Source organism: Mastomys coucha, unplaced genomic scaffold (assembly GCF_008632895.1).
Source record: "Mastomys coucha isolate ucsf_1 unplaced genomic scaffold, UCSF_Mcou_1 pScaffold14, whole genome shotgun sequence".
In the NCBI taxonomy this organism is placed as follows: domain Eukaryota; kingdom Metazoa; phylum Chordata; class Mammalia; order Rodentia; family Muridae; genus Mastomys; species Mastomys coucha.
This window is the reverse complement of record NW_022196896.1, coordinates 17,253,919-17,279,173: the sequence shown is the minus strand read 5'-3', so window position 1 is coordinate 17,279,173 and position 25,255 is coordinate 17,253,919. Positions and strand designations below refer to the sequence as shown.

Here is a 25,255-nt window from a genome sequence, read left to right as displayed (position 1 = left end):
GGAAGCAAGAGAACCAAAGGAGCTAGTCTGGTTTCACGTACAACAACCCCCTTTTAAGGAAACTATGCACTCCTGTCAGACCTGACCCATATCTGAGAGATAGCATCCATCTATTGATGAGGGTGGAGTCCCCATGACCTAATTTAGTGAGACCATGTAATAGGCACATATTTACATCTTGAGAAGTGGTAGATTACAAAATATGTGACTTTCCACCTCTAGCAGATAATACCTAATAGCTTCCTAAAACAGTTAAAAATAATTGACTATCAGAACTATTAAAATTTAGCACAGCCAAATCCATTGATTTTTCATTAATACTTGATTTTTAAAATGTTTTATGATGCTCATAAAACATGATGCCTTATGAAAACACCTAACCATCAAAGTTATGAATACACATATAATTTATATTTTCCTACCAAAGTCTAGTATTTCCCTTTCTCATTTACATCTTTTCTCCATCTGGAGTTTATTTTTTTGTGAACAATAGCAGATAATTTTCCTCCTTTGTGGATAGCCAATTGCTCCAGCGGCACAGATGCATATTCACAATAGATCCTTATCAACTCGGGCTCAATCCTGCTTGGCATTTTCTCAATATCTTTTGCCACACCCATCTACAATAGTCTTGCTAAACTTAACAATGTATTGCATTTCTTGATGAATGCCAGAACCTTGTCACTGGTTTTCCACAAGTCACATTGTGTGTGTTTTTTCTTTTCTAAATTGTATACCTCTTACACAAATAACACCATTCAAAATACCTTTTCATCTTCAACAGATTTTCTATTATTAACCTGGAGTTTAGTTGAACTTTTATAGAAAGAAACTTACCTATGAATGTAGGCATTTGAACATTCAAAATACATTAGTCAACCTAAGTTTTTAACTGCTTAGCTATTGCTCTTATCATTTTATAAGATACAGGTGGTTTTCAGGGGTTGGTGCTCAGAGAGAAGCTAAGCAAGCACCTTGTTTCCTTTGACTGTGGCCTGGTCTTGCCTCTTCAGGCTAGGTGCCAAGAATCAGCCCCTTTCCTTGACAGTGTTCTAAAGGAAAGGGACACAAGTACTTTAAGATGTCCTCCAGACATCCAAGTGCCCAAATAAATACATATCAGTGGTATGTCTTTCGGAAGTCACCCCGTGTCCTAACATCGAATGCTGTCAGGATATCAGAGCCAGAAAACCTATGCTTTTATGCAGCATAGTTCTCTGGCAACTTCTAGAACCTCGCGGGCTTTGCTGCTTGGTTACCACACAGGGCCAGATGGGACCTGAGCTCACCATCAGGTCCTGGGCTGGTCGACTCGGTGTAGGTGATCTCGCCAGGCAACATAAGAGTTCACAGGGAGCATTTAGAGGGCGGCGGGGGGTCAACCCGCCGGTCTACACGGTCTCTTACAGCTGTCTTCGGGCGCGTGCCAATCGCTGGGCTGCGGGTTGCCGGTTGCAGGACGCGTGCAGGGCGACGGGGAAACTCGGAGCACCCTCCCTGAGCCTCCAGCCCCGCCCTCGCCCCCGCCACGCCCCCGCCACGCCACGCCCCCTCCCGGCGGCCGCCGCACGAGCGCCTGGACTGCACTTCCCAGAAGCCTGAGTGGCGCGGCCTTGCGCGCCCTCGAGCCTGGAGATCCGCCCAGGCCGCGGGACCGCGCCCCTTCCAGGCCGCCGCGCGCGCGGGCCTCGCCGCAGAGCCTTTTTAAGTGGCGGCCGGAGGCCGGGCCGCAATTGCGATTGCGATTACGATTGCGATTGCGATTGCGATGGCGAGCCTAGGTCGCCTGCTGTGCGTGTTGGGTTTGCTGCTGTGCGGGTTTGCCAGCCCCGGGCTGTCCAGACCCTACAAGCGCGGCACCAAGAGGCCCATCATCGGTAAGGAGGCTTGGGACAGGTGTTGAGGACCGGCAGCCAGCGGGGCGCTCTGTTTCTCTGGCGTGCAGACCCAGGATGCCCGCGGCGCGATTCTCATCCAAGGGACCTTGTGCTGATTTCCTTCTAGAGACCTCTGCGTCTGCGGGATCGGGATCCGGATGAAGGTTCAGCTCCTCGCTACTACTTGTCACCTGAAGCCGCTAGAGGCGGTCCCGAATGTTTTAGGAACCAGAGCTTGAGGCAAACCAAGGATTTGAGGTTTCCATGCGGAAAAGAATTTTAAGGACAGTGAGTGTGAAACCCAGTTGGGATGTATCAAAAGTAGGAAGAGAAGAGCTCAAGTTAAGAATGAAGCAGAGGAGAAAGCATGCTGTAGGCTTCTCAGAGAAGACTCCACCTCGGCTGAGCTAGTGGGCAATTTCATAGTTCAAGAAGTTTCCAGAGGATCTCTCTCTATTCCTGTTCCCTTGTTCCGTAATGATAATTAAGATTATAGGAAGGCTGCAGGGGTGTCTTGGATAAGATAAAAACCAGGAGCTACTAGTGTTACACATGGGGTTAGTATGTGTCTTTTACTGTAAATGAAGTTTCCAGTGAAACATCTAGAAATTTGCAGAGAAGGGAGAAAGACCTTTAAAAAATGTTAATTTACTCTTGAGTGTTAGCTGGTGAGAGGATTTAGTCAGACTTCAGTGTGACGGGTGCTTTTCCTGACCTGTATTCCCACCATTTTCCCTGCATTTCCAATCCCAGAAAAATTCCGAACACAGGTTAAATTTACGTTTCTTTGCTCAAGGACATACTTGAAGATACAACACAGGCACACACATGCATGCATGCAGGTGCACACACACACACACACACACATACGAAATAGGTAAGAAACTAAAGTGTGTCGTGGACATTTTTAGCATCAAGTGACAACATTGACTTAGAGGATTTGAATATCCATTTTATCTCAACCAAATCGTGCAATTGTTTCTGTCTGACATATATATGTTTCAAACAGGGTAAAACTGTTTACATTCATGTCAGACATTTGAAAGCTACCAAGGAGAAATCAGTCTGTAGTTAAATTTGACAAAAGAAATTTATGGCTAGACATATGTAGGAATATGACATTTATCTTATTTTTTTCTTCCTTGAAGTTGAATGCTAAACAGAAACTAGAAACTTGTTTTATGTATTCAGGAGTGGTTTGGTTTTCGAATGGGTGGCTTACTACTAATTTGAACCCTTCTCCCAAAGCTATTTCTATTGATGGTTAGATTCTTCAAGTTGAGTTATGTAACATATGTAGTGAATTGCATTTGTGGATCTGGGGATTAGAAAAAAAATTAAAAGATGTCAGAAGATTTTGTTCCTTAGAATTTAGGCAACTCTAAGTTGCATGCATATAACAAAAGATAAAAAGTATGCTTTTGGTTAACCTAATCAGTTATGTTTTCCTTTTATACTTATAGTTTGTGTGTGTGTATATATATGTGCACATGCATGTGCATGCTTCTCACATACACCTACAGAGATTAAAAGACAATGTCAGGAGTCGGTTGTCTTTCTCCATGGGACCTGGGTCTAACTCAGGCCTTCAGGCTTAGCAGCAAGTGCCTTTTCCTCCTGCTAAGCCATGGTGAAATCACTTCCCCAGTCAAGATGATATATAGTCAATTGAGCACATAATATGGATACGCTATTACAGTAGGAACCACAAAATGTTCAAAGACAAAGAAAGCCACAGAAGTCGTGAAATACCCTAAAGTGTAAAAGCCCATCATTTGGGAGCACATGTTGAGACCAGGGGATACAATCTGAGCTCTTTGCCTAGGAATGAGAAAAAAAAAATGAATGTGCTGAGGTGTGATTGTGAAATTAACGTAGTATTTCAGGCACTTATGTTCACATGATTCTGCATGCCTTCCTTGTGGCACTTCCTCTCCTGTCTTGTTCACTCATTCCTATGAGAGCTCTTGTATTCCTCTATTCTTGGCCAAATTTCATTTTCTATTGTGAAGATCATCTTATCTGATAGAGAGGAGAGAAATATCCATTTTGACATTTGATATTCTGTAGTGATTCCTGTCAGCTATTGTAAGAAGCCCAGAATACAGGCATGATTAATGTAGATGATAGGAGTTGTGTCTCACAGAGACAGTTAAGGTGACATCCTAACTTACAGAAGCACATATAGTCAATGAGCAGACATGAGAGTTTTGTTGTTTGTTTAGTTTTGGAGGCTACGGATGGACCTAAGACTTTGCACATGCTAAGCATATGCTGACATGCTTTGATGAATGTCACATGTCAGTAGTGTGCTAGACTTGGGTTTCATTGGTAAGAGGAGATCAGAGATGAGTGGGACAGACCATGACATCACAGAGCCAATGTAGAACCACTGAGGTATGTAAGGAGCATGGTAGCCCCTGTGTGTCTGTACTTCTCTGTTCCATTAACTGTTGCCTTCTTGTTTTCTCTTACATGCTCCCAGTCTGATAGACTTCTTGCAGAGCTACAGGCTGGCTCATGACCTTTGCATGGTACTGTTCCCTTTGTTCTGAATTGCTCTGCTTTCAGATATGGGTGTGTGGTTCACTGCCTCAGCTCACGGATGCCTTTGATTAAGTGTCATGTCACACCTTCCTTGGAAAACTTGTTCCACCTCCCTGAAGTCTTGTTCTATTTTCCCAGGGAGAGTTGCCACTCTTTTAAAGAGACATTGTAAATTGAACACATATTTCATTGACTTCTTAACACAAGCACCACCTATCATATTTAGTTGGCCCTAAAACTAAATCTTTGTTGTCTTTTACCTCTTTCCTCTCCCACCCAGTAGCATGAAAGCCTATAAAGTGGAGAGTTTTTTCTTTATTACTATGTCCTCAGCACCTAGTTCAGCATCTGGCATGCAACACAGACAACATTGAATGAATGAGGGAATGATGGTGGGGTCAGCCTCATTTCTGTGGAAACACTGGAGTAGGAGGCTTCCTTTAGAAAGGAAAGAGGCATTTTAATAGTCTGGGATGGGTTTGGAGAATGCTGGTTGCTTAGATTATGAGGTTATTAGAAAGATGGGGGTCAAAGTTGTTTCTACTGTGGCTTTGCTGACAAGGATACAACTGGGTCTTTGTGGGGAAAGGGATTTGCCCCTTATACATTTAGAGAGTGGTTTATGAATAGTATTAAGGTTGAATGAAAAAACGTTGGGCCTATTATAAACTTACTTTGGGAGCTTCTTAGATATTCATTGTGTGTATTAGGCTGGTCTGCTTGTATTATAATGCTAAATACTGGCCCTTAAAGCCTGGCTGCCTCCAGAGACAGAGTCCTCCTGTAGACCTAAGTGATGCTAGTGGCCTTGTGCTCCAAATTATTCCTGATAAAGATGCCTATAGCCTAGAGCTGGGCAGAATTGGGATAGATGAAGCTTGGGGTTCCTGAGCTTGGGATTGGAGGAGAAACTCGAGGTGAAGAGGAGAGGAAGGTGGAGAGAGGAGAAGCCTCCTTCTGGCAAGAATCATAAACTCATGGCCATTAGAGCCATGGAGTTAAGAGCAACCCAGATGAAGCATCGTAAAAAATAGCTCAGGGTTATCAGTAGGAAAGTAGATTCTGAAAGCAGAGAGGGTAGATATTTTCCCAGCATTAGTGCTGATAAAGGCTTATGATAAATTAAAGGTCGAATGTGCCTTTTATCTTGGAAGTGAATGATCAAAGGTGGGGTAGGAGCCCCTGATTGAGATTAAATATATTCTACAACAATGGTGTGGTAAGAAACTCAGATTATCCTTTCCCACGACTTTCCCAACAACTCTGGGTAGGCTTATAGGAGCTGTAGGTAGGTCTGTACATCATGAAACTAAAGTAATGACATTTGTACTGTGCTATGATTCAGTTTTGAGTAAGAAATAAAGAATTTGCTTGAAACTAAAGCTTTTCTTTAAATTTAGGAATAATAATGCAAGAATGTTATGGGAACATGACGAAGTTGGGGAAATACTACATTGCCGCATCCTATGTGAAGTTTATAGAGTCTGCAGGTGCAAGAGTTGTACCCGTAAGGTATGCTTCACTGGGTTTCACCAGGGATGTAAAGATTGGTCTTTTGACTCTAAAATTAATGTCTTCTTCTTTCCTATAATTAGATCATTAAAAGGAGCATTCTTGTATCTGATTTCAGCCAGTAATCTATTGCCTGCAGTCTCCCACTAAATTGTTTGTGAAGCTCTCTGTGTGTCTGTAATGTCATTGAGAGCATTCTATATGTCTATTAGGAATAAGAAAAATATGATAGCTTCCTTCATCCCAGAAAAGGCACTTCTCACAGACACCATAAAAACCAAAATCAAGTCTCTGATTTACCTAGCTTTCCACCTACTGTTAGCATAAGGGAACCCTCAAGGAGTGAGGGAGACATTTTAGATTATTAATATAAATATATATTCACATCTAGAAAAAGCTTGTCAGTAATGACTATTCAGTGTTGCTGTAGTGTAAGTGATAGGTATTGCAGTTTGAACTGTGTTAAGTGTGGGGTTAGAGACATGGCTCAATGGTTAAGTGCACTTGGTGTTCTTCCACAGGACCAAAGTTGGACTCCCTGCTTCCCTGCAGGGCAGCCCTCAACCACCCATAACTTTAGCAATTTGGGACACAACACACATGTAGTGGACATTCACACACACACACACACACACACACACACACACACACACACACATAATAAAAATTTATAAAGGTGCTTCATTTATTTTATAATTATATGGCTTGGTAAAAATAATATGATTAATCTCATATTTTTAGTTTGGAGGAATTGGCTTCACCACATGTTTTCACTTGAAAAGAGTTAATAAACAAAAATCTTCTAAGCACTTACATTGTCAGCTAAAATTAGTGCATGAGAATCTCCCAGAATCTCATATAATCTATTATGAAATTTTCAGAACAAAACACAACTATTATAACCTATTCTGCAAGTAATTACAAAGATGTTCTTTTTTTATTAGATATTTTCTTTATTTACATGTCATATGATTTTTCCTTTCCCAGTTTCCCCTCCAAAAATCAAACAAACAAACAAAAACAACAAGAATACACCCCTATTGTCTCCCCCCTCCCCATGCTTGCCACCCCATCCTCTCCTACTTATTGGCCCTGTCATTCCCCTTATTGGCCCTGGCATTCTCCTACACTGGGACACAGAACCTTCACAGGGCCAAGGGCCTCTCCTCCCATTGATGATCAACTTTGCAATCCTCTACTATACACATGCTGCCAGAACAATCAGTCCCACCATGTATAGTCCTTGGTTGATGGTTGAGTCCCTGGGAGCTCTGAGGGTACTAATTAGTTCATATTGTTGTTTGTCCTAAGGGGCTGCAAAACCTTCAGCTCCTTTGGTCCTTTCTCTAACTCCTTCATTGGGGACCCTGTACTTCGTTCAATGGATGGCTGTGAGCCTCTACATCTGTGTTAGTCAGGTACTGTCTGAGCCTCTCAGGATACTTTATATAATATTACTAATCAAAATGTAAATGCAATTTAGATATGAAAAATAGTCTTCATGTTGAGATTTATAAGGATTATCTTCTTTCACCTTTCACATATGATTAATGCCATATACCCTTAAGATTAGTGTTTAATTTGGTAGTAAGTAATCTAATCTTATGTGAAACCATACACTGCAGTTTTAGATCTGAGCACAGAGTCTCAGAGTTTTGATGATGGAAGTCTTTAAATGCACGCTATTTAGGAAATTAGTGCAAATGGGATGAGACATTGCAGAATTGCCACAGTTGGCAGCCCAGTTCAGAGGCCGCTGGGAAGTTTTGACTGTAAAATAGAGAGAGAGTGGGCCTGAGCCTCCGTTGTTAGTTATGAAATATCTGTCCTTAAAAAAAATCAGTGAAGGCGATCACTCATCACATCGATGTTGCTGAGGACACACTAAGTGGGAATAATGGACATTTGGAAACCTGGGGAGTTTTGAAACTTAATGACTTTTGGAATATTAACATCTATGACAAGATGCTGAAACCCTGGCTGAGAGCCTGAAGGCTAAACGGCTTCAAAGTTCATTTTGATACTTATTGCTTGCAGTTGGAATTGTGTGACCCCGTAGTAATGGTGTAATCTATGTGAGGGAAATTCTACATGTAGAATCAGGAGACTCTCAGCATTACTGTGAGGTTGCTGGGACTGCTTTCTGGTTCAGAGGGGAGAAGAAGATAGATGAGAGACCTGGGCAGAATTCTGCTGTAGGTGATGCTTGACTTTGGTTTCCTCCTGCCTTTTCTGATGACATTCTTTCCCAGAACTTGGTGCTTTTGGGTTGCCTATTAATAGGGAGAGGTGTTGTTAAAGCATACAGTCACAAACAATGCAGAGCCTACTTGTTAAGCTGGTTCAGGGCTTTTTGGTGTGCAGCTCATCCTGATCCATGGGGAAGATTTTGCCATTTCTGGGACAACCTGAGGAGCTTGGATTGGCAGGATACCGAGTGCATGTGTACTTCCATTACATCTTATTACTCTGAGGCCAAATCACCTGTCACATTAATCATTGTATAGCTGTGTCACTGACTGCTTTGTGGCTCTGAGCCCAAGAGAAGATTACTATGAATTTCTGAATAACCTATGTAGACTTCAGAGCTTACTGGGACTTGGAGGAGAACTAGTTCACTGCCAAAACTAGGCCAGGGCTAGGAATTACAGCTCACTTAGCAACAACAGGAGCCATGTTGTAAATCAACCTATGTTCACATATATCTTTTTCTGGGACAGAAATGGAGTATATTCCACTACTGATTGTACACTTTTATGGATGTGTCTATGGGGAGAGTATGTGTGCCTTGCTGATGTTTTATAGAAATAAAAAAGCTGCTCAGTGTAGGAGAATTATTGCAGAATTTCACACACCCTTTTACAGACATCACAGTATGATTTAATAGTTGTAACTAGTTGTCATGGATTAGTTTCTTTGGGTTTTCTCTGGGGAAAAGAGATAAAACCTTCAGTAACATGGCAGTACCTAGGAACTCTTGTAAAGGTGCTTGATCAAGAATGCTTCAGAATACGTGAGTTAGTCCCAGTGGTCTGTGAGTAGTTTGTGCTTAGGCCTGGATTGTTCTAGATTTTATGTACAGTGTTAGACCTTAGCCGCTGATTGGAAGGGATGAGATGTTGGGATTTGGTGTCCATTCATACATGTTTCCATCTATCCAAGCTGCCTGTAGGTAAGATGGGTGTGATAGTAAAGCTTTTAAAAAAGATGGATGTTTCTGTGTATGTGCTAGTGCCCACAGAGGCCACAAGAGTATGCGATCTCCTGGAGCTGATGTGAGGACATTTGCACTTGAAATCTCTGGATGAGCAGCAAGAACTGTACACTGCTGAACTATCTCTCTGCCTCACAGAGCTTTACATTCTTTTTGTCTTTATATAAAACAGGTGAATATTTGTAGGTTTCTCAGCTAACAGAAAACACTGGTGTCCACTGTTTGGTATACTATTGTCTACTTTAAAATAATGAATTTCATTCAACCCCTAAAAAACAGATTTACCTTTCTGATTAGCCAAATATGATATAATGTTGTGGTTTTCATAGCTTAACAAGAATACCTCTAAGGTAGAGATGTGATATTGTCTGACATGTAGGCAGAAGTGTGGCAGCACTTGCCCTGTGTGTACAAAGTCTTGGGTTCAATGTGCAGTACCTCAAACAACTTCTTTTTCATTTAATGTTTAAAAGATAATGTGGTGGCTTCTATTGAATGTTAACTGTTTCCTTAGGCTTCAGAACTGATTTTCTTAAAAAATTCATTTTCTTTTTTTTCAGGCTCGATCTTAGTGATGCAGACTATGAAAGACTCTTTAGGTCCATTAATGGGTAAGTAGGCTTGATCTTGAATCAAGTCTTAGTGCAATGTGTTTGTGTGTACATGCCAAAGTTTTGCAAAATTTACATATATGCATTCTGTGTTTCTATAGAGCTTTCTTAAAATTTGTCTGATAATAATTTCCCAAGTGTGTTCGTTGAAATATTTTGAAGGGAGATACAAAGACCCAGTGAAGAGTGGGAGGCAGGGCAAGGTCGAGGGTTCAAGTCTGTACTGCAATTCCAGGGGAGGCAGGACAAAATCTGGGGGTTCAAGTCTGTACTGCAGTTCCAGGGGAGGCAGGGCAAGGTCTGGGGGTTCAAGCTTGTACTGCAGTTCCAGGTTCTTAGGAGGTGGAGGGAAGTGAGCAGACAGCTCACCAGCCTGAGAAAGAAAAGAAACAAGAGAGCTGAGAGTGTACCTCAGTGGAGAGCCTGGTTTGTGGAGGCTCTTTCTAGGTTCAGTCCTACTTACTATACAGTAGGGAGCAAGATAGGAAGTATGTAATTGGTATGTGATATGCTCACTATTTTTAACCTAATCTTTGTTTAAATGCTTAAATATTTTGAAACTTCCAAGTCCTAGGTCTGAAGTTACAGATTGTTTACTTTTCAGAGGTAATTTGAAACAAACTTAGAAAATAGTTTCTTCTCTGTTCTTCTATTTCCCCATAAAATATGTGAGTAGTTAGAGCACAGAACAAGATTGGAAATCACATGAAAAATGCCCTTTATTGCTCTTAACTTAAAGTACAGTTAATGATAGAAATCAAGAATCAAGTTGTCAGAAGTGAGAAAACTTGCTAATGCTCAGTAAAGAGGGGGTGAGAGGAAACTAGCCTCTCACTGTGGGTGCTAGAGTAAATCAGTCTTTGAGGTTCTTCAGTAACGATTAAATTAGAAAGACACATACTCAGGGCTGGACAGATAGCTCAGCAGTTAAGAACACTGACTCCTCTTCCAAAGGTCCTGAGTTCAAATTCCAGCAACCACATGGTGGCTCACAACCATCTATAATGAGATCTGATGCCCTCTTCTGGTGTGGCTGAAGACAGCTACAGTATACTTACATATAACAAGAAAGACACATACTCTATGACTGGGAGCTTGAAATTTTATCTTGTAAGTAAATATTTAGGCCGGGCAGTGGTGGCGCATGTATTTAATCCCAGCACTTGGGAGGCAGACACAGGTGGATTTTAGAGTTTGAGGCAAGCCTGGTCTACAGAGTGAGTTCCAGGACAGTCAGGGCTACACAGAGAAGCCCTGTCTCGAAAAACCAAAACAATAATAAATAAATAAATAAATAAATAAATAAACATTTGTACAGAGTTATGTACAGACTTGGATGTAAACATAAGTATTTGCCCAAAAAGTTCTAAACTGTTGAATTGCTATGGAGGTGGAGGTAGGGTTGGAGGTGGAAATTAGTTCAGTGGGATAATTATGTGTGTTTAATAGAACCTTATGCAGGGATTTCACACTGATGATGTTTGTAGATGTTGTTTTGAAACACGGCTCTTGCATTAACAGTGTTAAGAAAAGCTGCTGTTTACTGGTGTGTTTCTCTTATCAGCACAGCAGATGTTGGTAGTCATTACTGAAGTAGGGTAGAAAATTTTGTAGGAGAACACTACCAGATGAAGTATGGAGCCTGCCCTAAGGGAGACTGTCTTCTGGGAGTGTTAGTCCACTTTAACTGTGTAAAAGGACTGTAGGATTCCGTAGACCAGACTTGGTCAGAGGTGGGTTTTAAAATACTGAATTGGGGAGAGACCTGTTACTTGGTCTCCTTCAGTCACACATGGTTTTCTGCTGTGGCTTTGAGGTACCTGATTTAGGAGACAGATGTTTAAACCCTTTCCATTAGACTGTGAGTTTCCTAACAATGGAAACTAGCATTGTCACAGGCTGACACAAAGCCTGATTCATAGAAGAGTCATGAAGTAATTCTTAAATGAGGAATAGCCTCTGGCTGGCAAGATAGCGTAAGATGTGCTTGCCCCACAAGCCGGGAGAGTGGCGTTCTATCTCCATATCCATGTGAGGAGAAAGATGATGTGTGCCTCCTCTCACCACCACCCCTTCTCTATCTCCCTTCCTTCACTCCTCCCTCCCTCTCTGTCTTTCACACATGCATACACCACATACATATACATATAAATTAAAAAATAAAATATTTTCAGTATAATATGGCAAAGTCATTTAAATATTTTCAGAATTTTAATGTGTTAATAAAAGTCCAACTTTTAAAGTAGCCAGAGAAGCCAGACCACTTTTGAGTATCCTTGCTTATTTCAAGATGTTTTAAAGAGCCTAAATATTTAAAATCATTCCAAAACCCTAGTATAAAAACATGGCACATTTTTCCCCCCAAAATTTCATCTTTTTGGAGTAGAATGAAAGAGAACCTAATATTTGGGACTCAAAAAAGACTTTTCTAGAATGATAATTGTGTTGGCTTTCAGGATTCCTGATACTGTGTTTATTACTTAAGAAGTATCAGGACTGTGTTGGTATCATGTAGATATGTAATTCTAATAGAAATAATTATGATTATTATATGCATTTTAGTTTTATGTATACTTTTGGAGTTTAAATAGCTGTATATTTGCTGATCACCTTAATTCAAAGCCAGCTGTACTTGGAGTTTTGTTTCTTCATACTCTTTGGTCTTTCTCCCCCATCCCCTTGATGCCTTTGATTTGTTCATGTTATATTTCCTTCAGTGAGCTTGTAAAAAAATGTTTTTTAAGTTTCAGAGAATATGTGCAAAATTCTTAACCACAGTAGTTTCTGAAAGTCTAGAATTAAGAATGTTATATATGTATATATGAGTGTATATATACATATACACACATATATATATACATATATATATATATATTTTTACTGGTTATATAATAAAGAAAAAGTTTTTAAAGTGAAGAATGTGTATTTACTTGGTGAACGGGGGAAAATGAATCTTCATTGGTTTTGTTTCAGAGTCCTCTTTCCTGGAGGAGGTGCTAGCCTCACACATTCAGGTTATTCCCGAGTGGCCAAAATATTTTTCAACAAGGCTATAGAGGTAAATGTCTCCTAAATTGCTCATCATTCCATATGACTTTGTCTAGCTCTATAAGAACAGTTCTCTCTTTTTCAAGTGTACAGTATTACTTTCTTCATAGTTATTCTAGCCTCATTAATAGTTAGACACCTGCTCTCCAGGAGTCAAGTGTCTACTCACCTGCTGTTTTTTCTTTCATGTGCTTTGGGGATTCCTCATAGTTCAGTAAAGGTAGTGCCTCCCTCTGGCCTGTTATGCACTGGGCATCGTTCCTATGATACTAAGTCTCCTCTTTTCAGTTCTCTATCCAGCCTCATCCTCTCAGCCACCCTCTGACCCCAGACACAGCTATTGCTAGTGAGCTTTTATTCTGAGCCCAATACAAGTGAAAGACATGACTCACAGAACAAAAGGGAGTCTCAAAATTCTTTACACATGAGAACATCATGTGACACATTACGGTAGAGTGGACAGATCTCTTATGTGAATTTCAGGTGCTAAACAAAATATTTAGTTTTAGGGTTGCTGGAAGCCAGAAGTTTGCTAAGCTCAGCAATGCATTTGAAAAGTTGTACGTAGTAGTAATAACCAGGTCAGGTCAGACACAGAGGTTGGTAGTAAACGGCTAGTAAAACAGACTAAGGATAGCTCGAGGTAATTGAGGCTCTATCTATAGCACGATATCACTTCATGGGCACAAAGTTCTAGGCAGTCACGTCATAGACTCTTCTAGACAGATGTGGCTTCTTCAGAACACTTCAGCACACATACCTTAGGCCTTGCCTGTTTCTCACGCACAGTGCCTAGCTACTATATAATGCCTCACCTTGGTCCACCATAGCGGTTTTTGGTCCCTGTTTCTCCCCTGAAATCTTGCTAGCAGTTTTCATGTATTGTTGCTGGCACTCAGATCTTGCTAGTATCCCTTCAATGATTTCCTGAATAATTACTTTTTTAAGATACTTGCTTAAGCTGGGCAGTGGTGGTGCATGCCTTTAATTCCAACACTTGGAAGGCAGAGGCAGGTGGATTTCTGAGTTTGAGGTCAACCTGGTCTACAGAGTGAGCTCCAGGACAGCCAGGGCTACACAGAAAAACCCTGTCTCGAAAAACCAAAAAAAAAAAAAAAAAAAAAAAAAAAAAAAAGATGCTTGCTTAATAACTTTTAATAGTTAAACTAAGTAACTCATGGGTCTTTGGGTCAAGGCATAGTGTGCCCACAACTCTCCTTTCTCCATCCCCACCTGGGGGTTTTCTGGATACAGATTAAACAGTCACCTGCTAATGATTTCCAGAGAATTCTGAAGAAAACTGTGTAGCAGTAATCACACACACACATGCACAACACACACATACACAAGTTTGAATCAATATACATTTTCTCTTTCATTCTCCCAAAGAGTTATGATAATGGAGACCATTTTCCTGTGTGGGGAACATGCCTTGGATTTGAGGAGCTTTCTATCCTGGTTAGCGGAGACAACTTACTAACATATACAAACACAAAGTCAGAGAAATTGCCCTTGAACTTCACTCCAGGTAAGAATAAGCACAAACTTTTCCAAAATATTTCTCAGCATTAGTAAATACTGCATATCAAGACAGGAATAGCCATTTGTCATTGAGTTATCTGAACACCAAAACGATGAGGGAGCCCTTTGTTATTCATTTGTGAGGACGATAGTATTTGTGTTTGACCTAGTTTTTGTTAATATTTGTGTTTTGTGTTCTAGTGGTCTCAGGATCATGTGATAAGAATTCAGAAACCAGTTCTGGTTTTGAGTTCTAGCTTTCTCACTTTGGTCTTGGAGAATCATCCTGCGTTTCTTAGTTTTTCACTATAAGAGTTTCTACCTCTCGGGATGCTTTCTGAGAATAAATCAAGATGACTTCCAGTTTGTATGTGTAGTACTTTAAATACAGATCTTATAAGTATCAAGTATTATTGATATCATGCCAGTACTTTCACTTTGTCGACACGTTGTTTCTGTCCTGAGTGTTTTATTTTACAGTTTTATTCTGACACTAAACTCTTGGAACTAGTGAGACCTCACAAATTAAAGGGCTTGATGCCCAAAGAGACCACTGTATTTGTGTACAACTGAAGGCAAGTCACCCAGTCCCACCAGTGTGCCTGCTACGTGCTGCACCTTTGTAGACACCTATGACATGGCTGTCAGGTTTTATAGTTTACTATTCAAAAACTTTACTACTCAACCTTTGTTGCTCAAAAGCAAACAAGAACCCCTTGTATTTGCTTACCATCTTGGAGCTTCCATGAGCTTGGCTTCCTAGAGTTTCAGAGTTTTAATTAGTATTTCCTTGCAACACATGAGTCACTGCTCATTTGGCTGAATTCAGTCTCCTGTGCCTCTTCCACATCCTGAGGGTGGGCTGTCAAAGTCCTCTGGTCACATGGTGAGACTTTACGGTACTCAGCCCATTCTGAGGTAATGTAAGGGTTAACAATGAATCATCTCATTGGCGTAATGCACTTCTGTCAGGAAACTAGTGGCTTAAGAAGCTCTTTGTTGGAAATCTAAAACAAATTCCATATAAATTCTAGGTCATCATAATTAAGTGCTACCAACTATTGATATTAAGGATTTTGTGAGGGAAGAATAGTGATCGATCATAGAATTCATAGGCTATTCCATACTTGTCTTCTTAGTCACTGAGAGAACCTTATGGGAAGTATTTATTTTAGGTCAGGCTTTTGGGGATTGCAATATAACAAAAGCCTAGTTTCTACCACAAAGCAGTTATACAAGGTGCTCGCTGAAGCCATTAGCAAGACTAGAGGCCTGACTTAATAATGGCTACTGTTTGGCCAAAGGTAAGTGACTTAGTGGGCTTTATTTATTTATTTATTTATTTATTTATTTATTTATTTTTATGTGTTGAAGTCATTTTTCTGTTCTTAAATTATCTTAGGTGCAAGACAGAGCAGAATGTTCCAGAATTTTCCTACTGAGTTATTGAATTCATTAGCGGTAGAAAATCTGACAGCAAATTTTCACAAATGGAGCCTCTCTGTGAAGGTATCACATGACTGACTCAATCAGTATCGCCCGATGAGATGAATCCAGTCAGGATAACTACAGAGTCAAACCCTTTGCTTTATTTTTGTATTTTAGAACTTTACAGAAAATGAAAAGTTAAAGAAGTTTTTCAATATATTAACAACCAATACAGATGGCAACACTGAGTTCATTTCATCCATGGAAGGTACGTGCAGCTATAGAGCAACTAAGCTTTAATTTTCTCATTTCAATCTTATAGATCTCTTTTCTTGTTAGTGACATCATGTCACTTTGGAGCTCAGAAGTAGTGTTATTTTTTGAAGACAGAAGATGCATTCTGTTTACATTCCAAATCAAAGCAGACTTACCTGGGTAGTTTTCGGAACCAGGATGGTGATGAAGAGGAAAACTGAGAATCAAGGAAGGGTGAGGAAACCACCTCACTTCTAGAGTTATCACAGATTAAGCGCCTTGACTACTTTTTTTCAGACATTCTGAAAGATGGGTTGATGGAGGAAAACATCTTTCTAAGTATGTTAGCTAGGTGACAAGACAGTAAGCACATTAAAGCCTGCAGTTCCCAGGTTATAGAAAGCAGCATCCTTGTCAGTCCAGTGCAAGAGAGAAAGCCCATGTGGAGAAAGGACACCATGGGCCAGGACTGCAGGCTGTGCTTGCCATGCAAGGGTAAGCTCAAAGACGCCTGGAATTCTGACCGTGGAACCTCAAGAATCGATGCCTGAGCATGCTAAGGACATAGGGCGGGGATGGTGGGGTGAGAGAGCCTTACGCCCTCATAGTGACAGAGTGGTCTAGTGTCACCTACATTGTCCTAGCTGGGAATGTCGTCAGAGGGCTGGTTGAATGCTTAACCTATGTTTGCAATATACATGAAAAGGATTAATGTAAATAGTAGCACACATGTGCAGGGCAGAAACAAATCAGACATTTGATGGAATATGAGTGGATCAGGTCTCAGAGAACGTACAAGGAAAGGAAACAAAGTATCACATCTGTGATTTTGGAGAAACAGCAGCTAGCCCTTCTCAGACTTCAGCTACTAAGAATTATGACATTTAGTAGAATACCTTAAGTTATAAAGAAATAAGGACTATTTGAAAATAAATGTCTATGGCTAGGTAGGATGCACTCGCCTTTAATGCCAGCACTCTGGAGGTAGAACCAGGCAGATTGAACTCTCCTGAGTTCCAGGACAGCCAGGGCTACACAAAGAAACCCTGTCTCAGGGGGGTGGGGGAGCATAAAAGAGACTTGAAAAGGGCTAAATTTGCTTACTAAAAATGAAAGAAGTTCAAACGACATCTCAAAAGAGGGCTTTTTTTTTATTAGATTTTTTAAATTTACATTTCAAATGTTCTCCCCTTTCCTGGTTTCCCTTCTGAAAAACCCCCTATTCCCTCCCCCTCCCCCTGCTCACCAACCCACCCTCTCTTGCTTCCTGGCCCTGGCATTTCCCTATACTGGGGCATAGAACCTTCACAGGACCAAGGGCCTCTCCTCCCATTGATGACTGACTAGGCCATCCTCTGCTACTGCAGTTAGAGCCATTAGTCCCCCCATGTATGCTCTTTGGTTGGTTATTTAGTCCCTGGGAGTTCTTAGGGTACTAGTTAGTTCATATTGTTGTTCATCCTAAGGGCTACAAACCCTTCAGCTCCTTGGGTCCTTTCTCTAGCTCCTTCATTGGGGACCCTGTACTCAGCCCAATGGATGGCTGTGAGCCTCTACTTCTGTATTAGTTAGGCACTTGCAGAGCCTCTCAGGAGACAGCTATATCAGGCTCCTGTCACCCAGAACTTGCTGGCATCCACAATAGTGTCTGGGTTTGATGATTAAATATGGGAAGGATTCCCAGGTGGAGCAGTCTCTGGATTGTCCTTCCTTCAGTCTCTGCTCCATAATTTATTTGTCTCTGTAACTCCTTCATGGGTATTTTGTTGCCCCTTCTAAAATGGATCTAAGTATCCACACTTTGGACTTCCTTCTTGAGTTTCATGTGGTTTATGGATTGTATCTTGGATATTCTGAGCTTACCTGAGGACCTAGCAATGCCACTCCTAGGCATATATCCAGAAGATGCTTCAACATGTAATAAGGACACATGCTCCACTATGTTCATAGCAGCCTTATTTATAATAGCCAGAAGCTGGAAAGAATCCAGATGTCCCTCAACAGAGGAATGGATACAGAAAATGTGGTACATTTACACAATGGAGTACTACTAGGCTATTAAAAACAATGAATTTATGAAATTCTTAGGCAAGTAGATGGATCTAGATGATATAATCCTGAGTGAGGTAACCCAGTCACAAAATCACCCACATGGTATGCACTCACTGATAAGTGGATATTAGCCCAGATGCTCAAAAGAGAGGTTATTCCTAAGACACACAGAAAGAATGAACTAGCATAGAAGGGAGATCTAAAGGAAATATTCCAAATCTGTCTTAGGTGGCTGTCAGCTGTAGTCACCCAGAACTGGAATTTGGAGGCCAGGGGTAAGGTATTCCAACACCAGACTGGGCTCTGGGAACCAAGGAGGAAGGGGGCGGAGACTTTATTTTTCAATGTTAGAAGAGATACTTGAATGGATAAAAGACTTATCTAGAAAGGTAAAGAAAGGCCTTAGAGAAATAAAGGAGAAAGTCTGTGATCTTGGGTAAGGGAAGTTTTCAAGACATAAAAAAATATAATTCATAACTGCAAAGACTGAGGAATTTGGCTGAATTAGTAAGTTATATTAAAAAAAGAGAGAGGGAAGAGAGAAAACATATATTTATAATGCATATATCTGTCAAATGGTCCATGTTTATCTCAGAAGTAATAAAGATTTAAGTAATAGCCTTTATATTAATAACTATTTAAATAATAGCTTTTTATAAATATCTAGGAGCTCTGACTGATGCCTTGGAGAATGAACACCAGTGTGCTATCCACACATGGCGGACATAGGGAAGATGTCAGTGTGATCACTCACTGGAGAAATGCAGTGGAAGCACAGGAAGGGACCCACTTGACAGCAGGACTGACAGAGTTCAGACCGAGGCCGACGAGTGCCACCCAGGTTATTGTACTGGGCACATTCATGCACTTAAGTTACAGTGTGAGCACCTTATAGCACTTTGCCTTTTCTTAGTGAAGCTGAACAGTTTCAAGTCCTGTTAGCCAGAAGTCCCAACATTTTAAAATGCCATAGCAAAACTTCATGTGGTGGCACACACCCTTATTTTAACACTTGTGAGACTGAGACTAGTTAGGCCAGGGATTTAGTAAGACTGTCACAATATCCAAAACCAAAATAAGACAAAAGTAATACCAATAAAACCACTTCAATGAAACCTTTTCTTGAACATAGACATGTACATATAATTGTTCCTATTAGCAAAAAGGGAGGCTGTTAAAAGCAAGCCATATGCCTCACAATACAAGGAGTGAATCATATAACCTAATACTATGCACTTATTCAAATCACTGCATGTACTTGTGTTCCTCATTCTGCATGGATTTTAAAAATCAATTTTTAGTTAAAAAATGTATAATGAAATATATCCCATATTTTGTTTGTGTTTTGAGACATTTTCCCTCTGTGGTGCAAGTCTAAAAACTCATTATCTACGACTGGCCTCCAGCCTGTAGCAGTCTTCCAGTTTCAGCTTGCCTGGCTCTGATTACAGGCATGTGCCAGTGTGTTTCCTCCTACATAGTTACTCATAGCTTTCCTTTCTATGATCTTACAAAATGATACAAAGACAGTGCTCTATCTTTTGATGGCAACTTGAAGGAAACATTAAAGGAGATGAACAATTTATTACAGTAGCTACTGCACAGAAGAAGAGATTTGCAAGTATCAGTCACACTTGATGTTTCAGTATTTGTGATGGATAATAAGGAACCATGTTGTTTTTACATTTATTCAAATAAATGATTCGCCCAGGATCTCCAAGAGATGTCATTTTATAGACTTTGTGTTCTGTATCTCAGAACATCCATGACTAGATGGCTGTAAACTTAGATAGAATCATCTAGGAGCAAAGGCTGATGGAAGAGGAAGAGGAGGAGGAGGAGGAGGAGGAGGAGGAGGAGGAGGAGGAGGAGGAGGAAGAGCTGGAAACAGGAAGGGCCCCAGAGCGAGGAGATCCTTTCTCTGCTCCTTTGTCAGGTAGACTCTGGGATTTGATGAAGCTGGAGGGAGTGACCTGAAAGGACGGAGATTAGAGAGGAGCAAACCATAATAAGGAGGGAAGAGGGATTGGTATTTGGAGATTGTGACTTTGTCCATTTTATGTTGCTGTAACTGAGTCTCTGAGACTGAATCATCCAAAAATAAAGACTAATCTAAGTGTTCTGGAGGCTGGTGGGTCCCTGAACATAGTGCTAGTGTCTGGTAAGGACCTTCTGCCTATATAGAGCATCCCCACGTGTCATAAGACAAAGCAGAAAGGGATGCTCAGTCAGTTTTCCTTCTTACAGAGGCACTGATACTGTCATGGCCTCACTCTTCCAGCCTCTTCTAATCTGAATTCCTAAAGGTTACACCTCCATGTACCATTAACATAACTTAGGAATTAACTTTCCAACATCCGAATCTGGGGAACACTCCTAAGCCATAGCACATTGGTCAAATTAGTGAGGTGGGAAGAAATGCTCATGCAGGAAATTCTGAGAAATGCTGGTCAGGTCAGCCTAGCATGAAGTGGGGTTATCTTTGTACACAGTTGCTAGAGTCACCACTCCAAAACACCCTGTAGTAGAAACCTGCAATTCATGTTGGCTTCCCTGCCTCATTATCTACTTCTAAAAACCTTACGCCAATTCTTTCCTCCCAGGTCTAACTGGTATATGCTTTCTGCTCTCTGCCCAGCCCCCTCCTAACTGCCCATCCAGTCGTCTTCCAGCTACACATGGAATCTCACAGAGAAACCCATCTGATTGTGCTGCCCAAACAAAACTCAGAAGCTCTTCACTATTGGAGGGCAAGGCTAGATTTACCTGATCACTGTAATCTGCACTCTGCTGCTTTCCCTGCAGAAGGCTCCTTGTGTGCACTCTGTGTGCAGCCCATTGCTGCCCTCCACGGAGCAGTGCTTGTCACCTCTCTTTCTCTCCTCCCATGTCCCTCCTGTCTTCTGGTGAGCTCTCAACTACATTGAAAGACTCAAGCTAGATGTCTCATCTTTGAGAAGCCTTCACCTTCCTTTGTATGTTTGCTTCATATTCCTTGGGGATGTGGCTTTTTGCTTGAATTGTTCAAGCTCCAACTTTATCTCTCGACTGGAGCCTGTGAGAGCTGGAGTTTTGTCTTACTTTCCTGTTTATAAGGATTTGGAGAAACTAGAGTTGATCAATGAATGACTACAATTGCATTGGGTTGGAAGTTAGAAGATTTTGGTTCTTTGTTGTTTTTTTTCTGACTATGTTATCATGTAAAAATTTTAGAACCTGAAAATTTTATACACACATCTATATGTATATATATATATATGCATACATATATATTCAAACACATATATATGCGCACATACATACATACATGTTAGGAGCACATATAATATATGTACAGTAGGGACTCTTGATGCTCTACTACTTGTGTATTTTCTTTTTACTCTTGATGAACTTGTTCTAAATCAGTGATTGAGGTTATAATTTCTACAGTTGTAAAGAAATGCAATTGGTCTTTTAAGAATAGTTTTTTTTTTTTTTTAAAGAGTAAGCCTTACATGTTTCTGAACATCAGCATCTGTATGTCTGTCTGTGTCTGATTATCAGATAAATCCTCATTTAGGCATTTTTATCCTCAGCCACACTTTTGCCTGTGGGCTATCCCAGGCTGCAGAGAGACAATGCTGCAGCCTGAGAGGGAGAGGGAGGTGAGGAACTCTGTGTCTAGAGCTGCTGGCTGGTCAATGTTGCTTCCTGTGGACTCCAAGAAGATGGGGATGAAGTGTTTGCTTTCTGGCAAGCTGCTGTTAAACTGGAAGAGCTAGTGAGTGGGATGTGAGAAGCCAGTCCTCTCTCGCTGTGATCTCCAAGCACTTCCTGGGAACATTCATGGTCGCCAGTGTAAAACATTGCTGGGTGGGGGTGCTTTCTAGTAAGATGAGGAGAGATATGTGTGAATAAAATAGAGTTGTTAATTTTCAGAGACATATATACTCACTTTTATAAAAGACTATGCAACTTTTATAGCATGTGAGAAAAATAAGGGACTAATATATTAAACTTTGTAAGTTCTAGCCAGTCAGCAAACAAATGGCCATTCTTTTATATAGCTTAATCCCTAAACTGAATTATTTTTTCAGTCTAATCCTACAGATTAAATCATTTATCTGGCTAACTGTATATACAATCTGAGTTCTAAAAATAACATAATTATAATCACCAAGAGTACAAATGCTTTTTAAGGTGTTAGCATTTATTTTAGCAATTACTGTTCTAAAGTCACAAATCATTTATTCCATAGGCGGAGGCCTAGGTGATTAGTTTCCATTCTTCGTAAGTCTTTCTGGGAGGAAAGCACATATGAAGAGAGGTAAAATCCAGATGTAGAAATGTGGGTCACCAACTGAGTATGTACTTAGGCCTGAAGATAGAAATCAGTGGAAAAATGTTTACTTAGCATGGGTGTGTTCCTAGTTTGATCCACAGACAAGGGAAGCTACTCACTTGCCTGTTGTTCTGGAATGTATTCCCAGCCCAGACTGTACTCTGATTTCCTGGAAGAAACACTCACATTCATATTTTAGGGGTGTACAGTATGTGGGTGAGATACACTATTGGGTATTTTAATGCTGACTCTGAGCAGTTCTTTGCATGAAAGAATATTTACAACCTTTACATTTTCTAATTTTGATGAATTGTAACATGTTTTATGGAGCACATGTATGGCATGGCACAATAGACAGTATCATCATAAGCCATTGTTTTTGCTTACTGGTGTACGTTCTCCACCCAGGCTTTAAGTATCCAGTTTATGCAGTCCAGTGGCATCCTGAGAAAGCGCCATTCGAGTGGAAGAGGCTGCATGGTATCTCCCACGCACCCAATGCTGTGAAGACTTCATTCTACTTAGCAGAGTTTTTTATTTCTGAAGGTAATATATGGGTGTGTAATTAATTCATAACTCCATTGTGACCTTTGAGGGAACGTGCATATCCTTGCCTTAGGTCCTGTATGCTTTCTTATTCTATAAATGTTCTTTAAAGTCTCTAGGTTTAACTGAAAAGTATTAAATAATGATAAATCCTTGAAACTGAGATAGTAGCTATTCAAGAAAAATCAGAGCAGTTATTTAACAGAGTCATCCATGATCCAGTGGGCTGAATTCTTGAACAGTAATTTAAAGAATGTGCAGTTCCTAGTCAAGTATGATAGCACATGCCTTTAATTCCAGCACTGGGAAGGTAGAGGCATGCAGATTTATATGAGTTCAAGGCCAACCTGGTCTGTGAAGAGAGTCCAGGACAGCTAGGGCTATTTCAAAGAGAAACTCTGTCTTGGAAAAAAAAATATGGATGTGGAATTCTTTCTTCTTTTTCCTTGAGTACTTTCAGTTTTGATTTTCAGAAACAATGAAGTAATTATAACAGCCTCTGAGCATTATATTTTTCCCAAGACAGTGATGTAAATTGAATCATATTCTTTCACAGTATGTTTATGATTATTTGCCTTCAGCATTGGGATACTGACAACACAGATTTCCATGCTATTTATTTTTGTGGTTGAATAGAGAGATTGAGTGTAAGGATTTATCTCTTAGTTGAGGGAACTGGCTGAGAGCAGTAGAGGCAGTGTGCAAGGGACAGAGCATCATTTAGGTGAGCTGTGGCTGGTTGAAGACATGATGAGCCTAGTGTTTAGGCACACTAAAGCTCCAGCTTTCCCTGTGTTTGTTGCCTACCTTCTTGCCCATGTTAGGAAGCCACCCTCCTCCTCTCTGTTTCATTAGTGTTTGAAATTATAAGTAGCTGAATGGAGGAATTCCTGAAAAAAATCGAAATGAGTTTTAAACAGCAAAGCCATCCCATGTGCAGTGTCGGTCCTGAGCACCGTTTCCCCTGTGAGGGGTGAGTAGCCTCAGTAGGGAGAGCAGCCTTCGCTGCAGCTTTCATTTTACGGTGGTAGTTGGGTTTGTAGGTGGCAACATTCTTAATCAAAACATCAGAGGCCTTACTTTGACTTGTATCTCAAAAGTTAGTTCTCACCATGTGCAGACTCATTGGCCTTCTGGATTGAACAATCCTGCCTTGTTTCCTTCACTGGCATCCACTTCAGTTTCTCTGCCCCTTGAACCCATCCACCATTTCAGTGCAGGTGTACTATGAAGATAGTCCACTATTTAATTCTTTATGCCTGCTAGGCTGTGCTTCTCCTGTGATGGGTCAGTGTCCCATCTCTACTTTCATCCCAGGCTTGTAACAAGTTTTGTGCATATTTAGCCTTATAATGAATTACGCTGAACTAGGGGTGAATTAGCTGCAGTAATAGTAGCAACTGTGCTCACATTGTCACTGCTCTATTAGAAAGGAGATTCTTTGAGACATTTCCTTTCTTGGCCATGCTTCCCCACTAAGTAATTCTGATCTCAGAAAGAACTATTTTAAAGCAGTCTCTTGAGCTCTCGTCCACCAGTCTTTACAAATGAACACTGTTTTCTCTTGCAGCTCGGAAAAACAATCACCACTTTGAGGACACACGTGAGGAGACTGCATCCTTGATTTACCAGTTCTGTCCAGTTTATACTGGAAATATTTCTTCATTTCAGCAATCTTATATGTTTAACTGAAAGCCTTCAATATGGTAACAGAGCAACTCTGAGTAATTCTGTGATTGAATCACAAATACTGCTCAGGGCAGTATGAGAAAGCCACACAGATGCCTTTCCTGTGGGCCTGGTTCTTTTATCAGATTTCATAGCCTGACAGTGAAAAAGATTAAAAAGTCATTTTTTTTCATGAAAATGCCTTCTTATATCTGAAGATTCTAAAATATACTTTTTTGAAAATATACTTTTTTCTGTGATTATTGGCTCAAGGAGAAAAAGCTATTCCAAATCTACCCAACTGATTTTTGTAAAAGTCTTGAGTTGTGCCTCCAGGTGCATGTTGTCTCTTTCATTGGGTGTCAGGAGTGTGTGTGTGTGTGTGTGTATGTGTGTGTGTGTGTGTGTTTGTTTAGAAAGATATGTAGATGTTTTTCTTTCAGCTTTGTTTTGTTTATGGTTTATATACTGAAATCACAGTTTTTTTTTTTATTTTACTTTTTATCTGCTACATGTAAATAAACTCTCAAGAAATTCCAGTAGCTGCTTATAAAATGAGCATTTCTCCCATGTAACTTATTGAAAAGCACTTATATACTTCTTTCGGTATATTCTAGTATATTTCTCCGTTTGCTCTACTTTCTTTGGCGACTTC

At 40.5% G+C, this 25,255-nt stretch overlaps 1 protein-coding gene across 6 annotated transcripts; it reads left to right on the top strand.

The window, feature by feature from the left end:
- The first annotated feature begins 1,580 nt into the window (after positions 1–1,580).
- On the top strand, positions 1,581–24,929 carry Ggh (gamma-glutamyl hydrolase). 6 transcript variants are annotated; one of them, XM_031366517.1, is made up of 10 exons: positions 2,069–2,165; positions 4,363–4,411; positions 5,825–5,936; positions 9,711–9,761; positions 12,735–12,819; positions 14,199–14,337; positions 15,733–15,839; positions 15,936–16,026; positions 22,795–22,932; positions 24,503–24,929. In XM_031366517.1, the coding sequence occupies exons 3-10, from the start codon at positions 5,833–5,835 to the stop codon at positions 24,622–24,624; spliced, it is 837 nt and encodes a 278-aa protein (XP_031222377.1). In that variant the 5' UTR covers positions 2,069–2,165; positions 4,363–4,411; positions 5,825–5,832; the 3' UTR covers positions 24,625–24,929. The 6 variants fall into 6 exon arrangements, with proteins under 6 accessions (XP_031222375.1, XP_031222380.1, XP_031222376.1 ...); XM_031366519.1 differs by lacking the exon at positions 2,069–2,165 and adding an exon at positions 2,179–2,434; XM_031366515.1 differs by lacking the exons at positions 2,069–2,165; positions 4,363–4,411 and adding an exon at positions 1,581–1,877.
- The last annotated feature ends 326 nt before the right edge of the window (positions 24,930–25,255 follow it).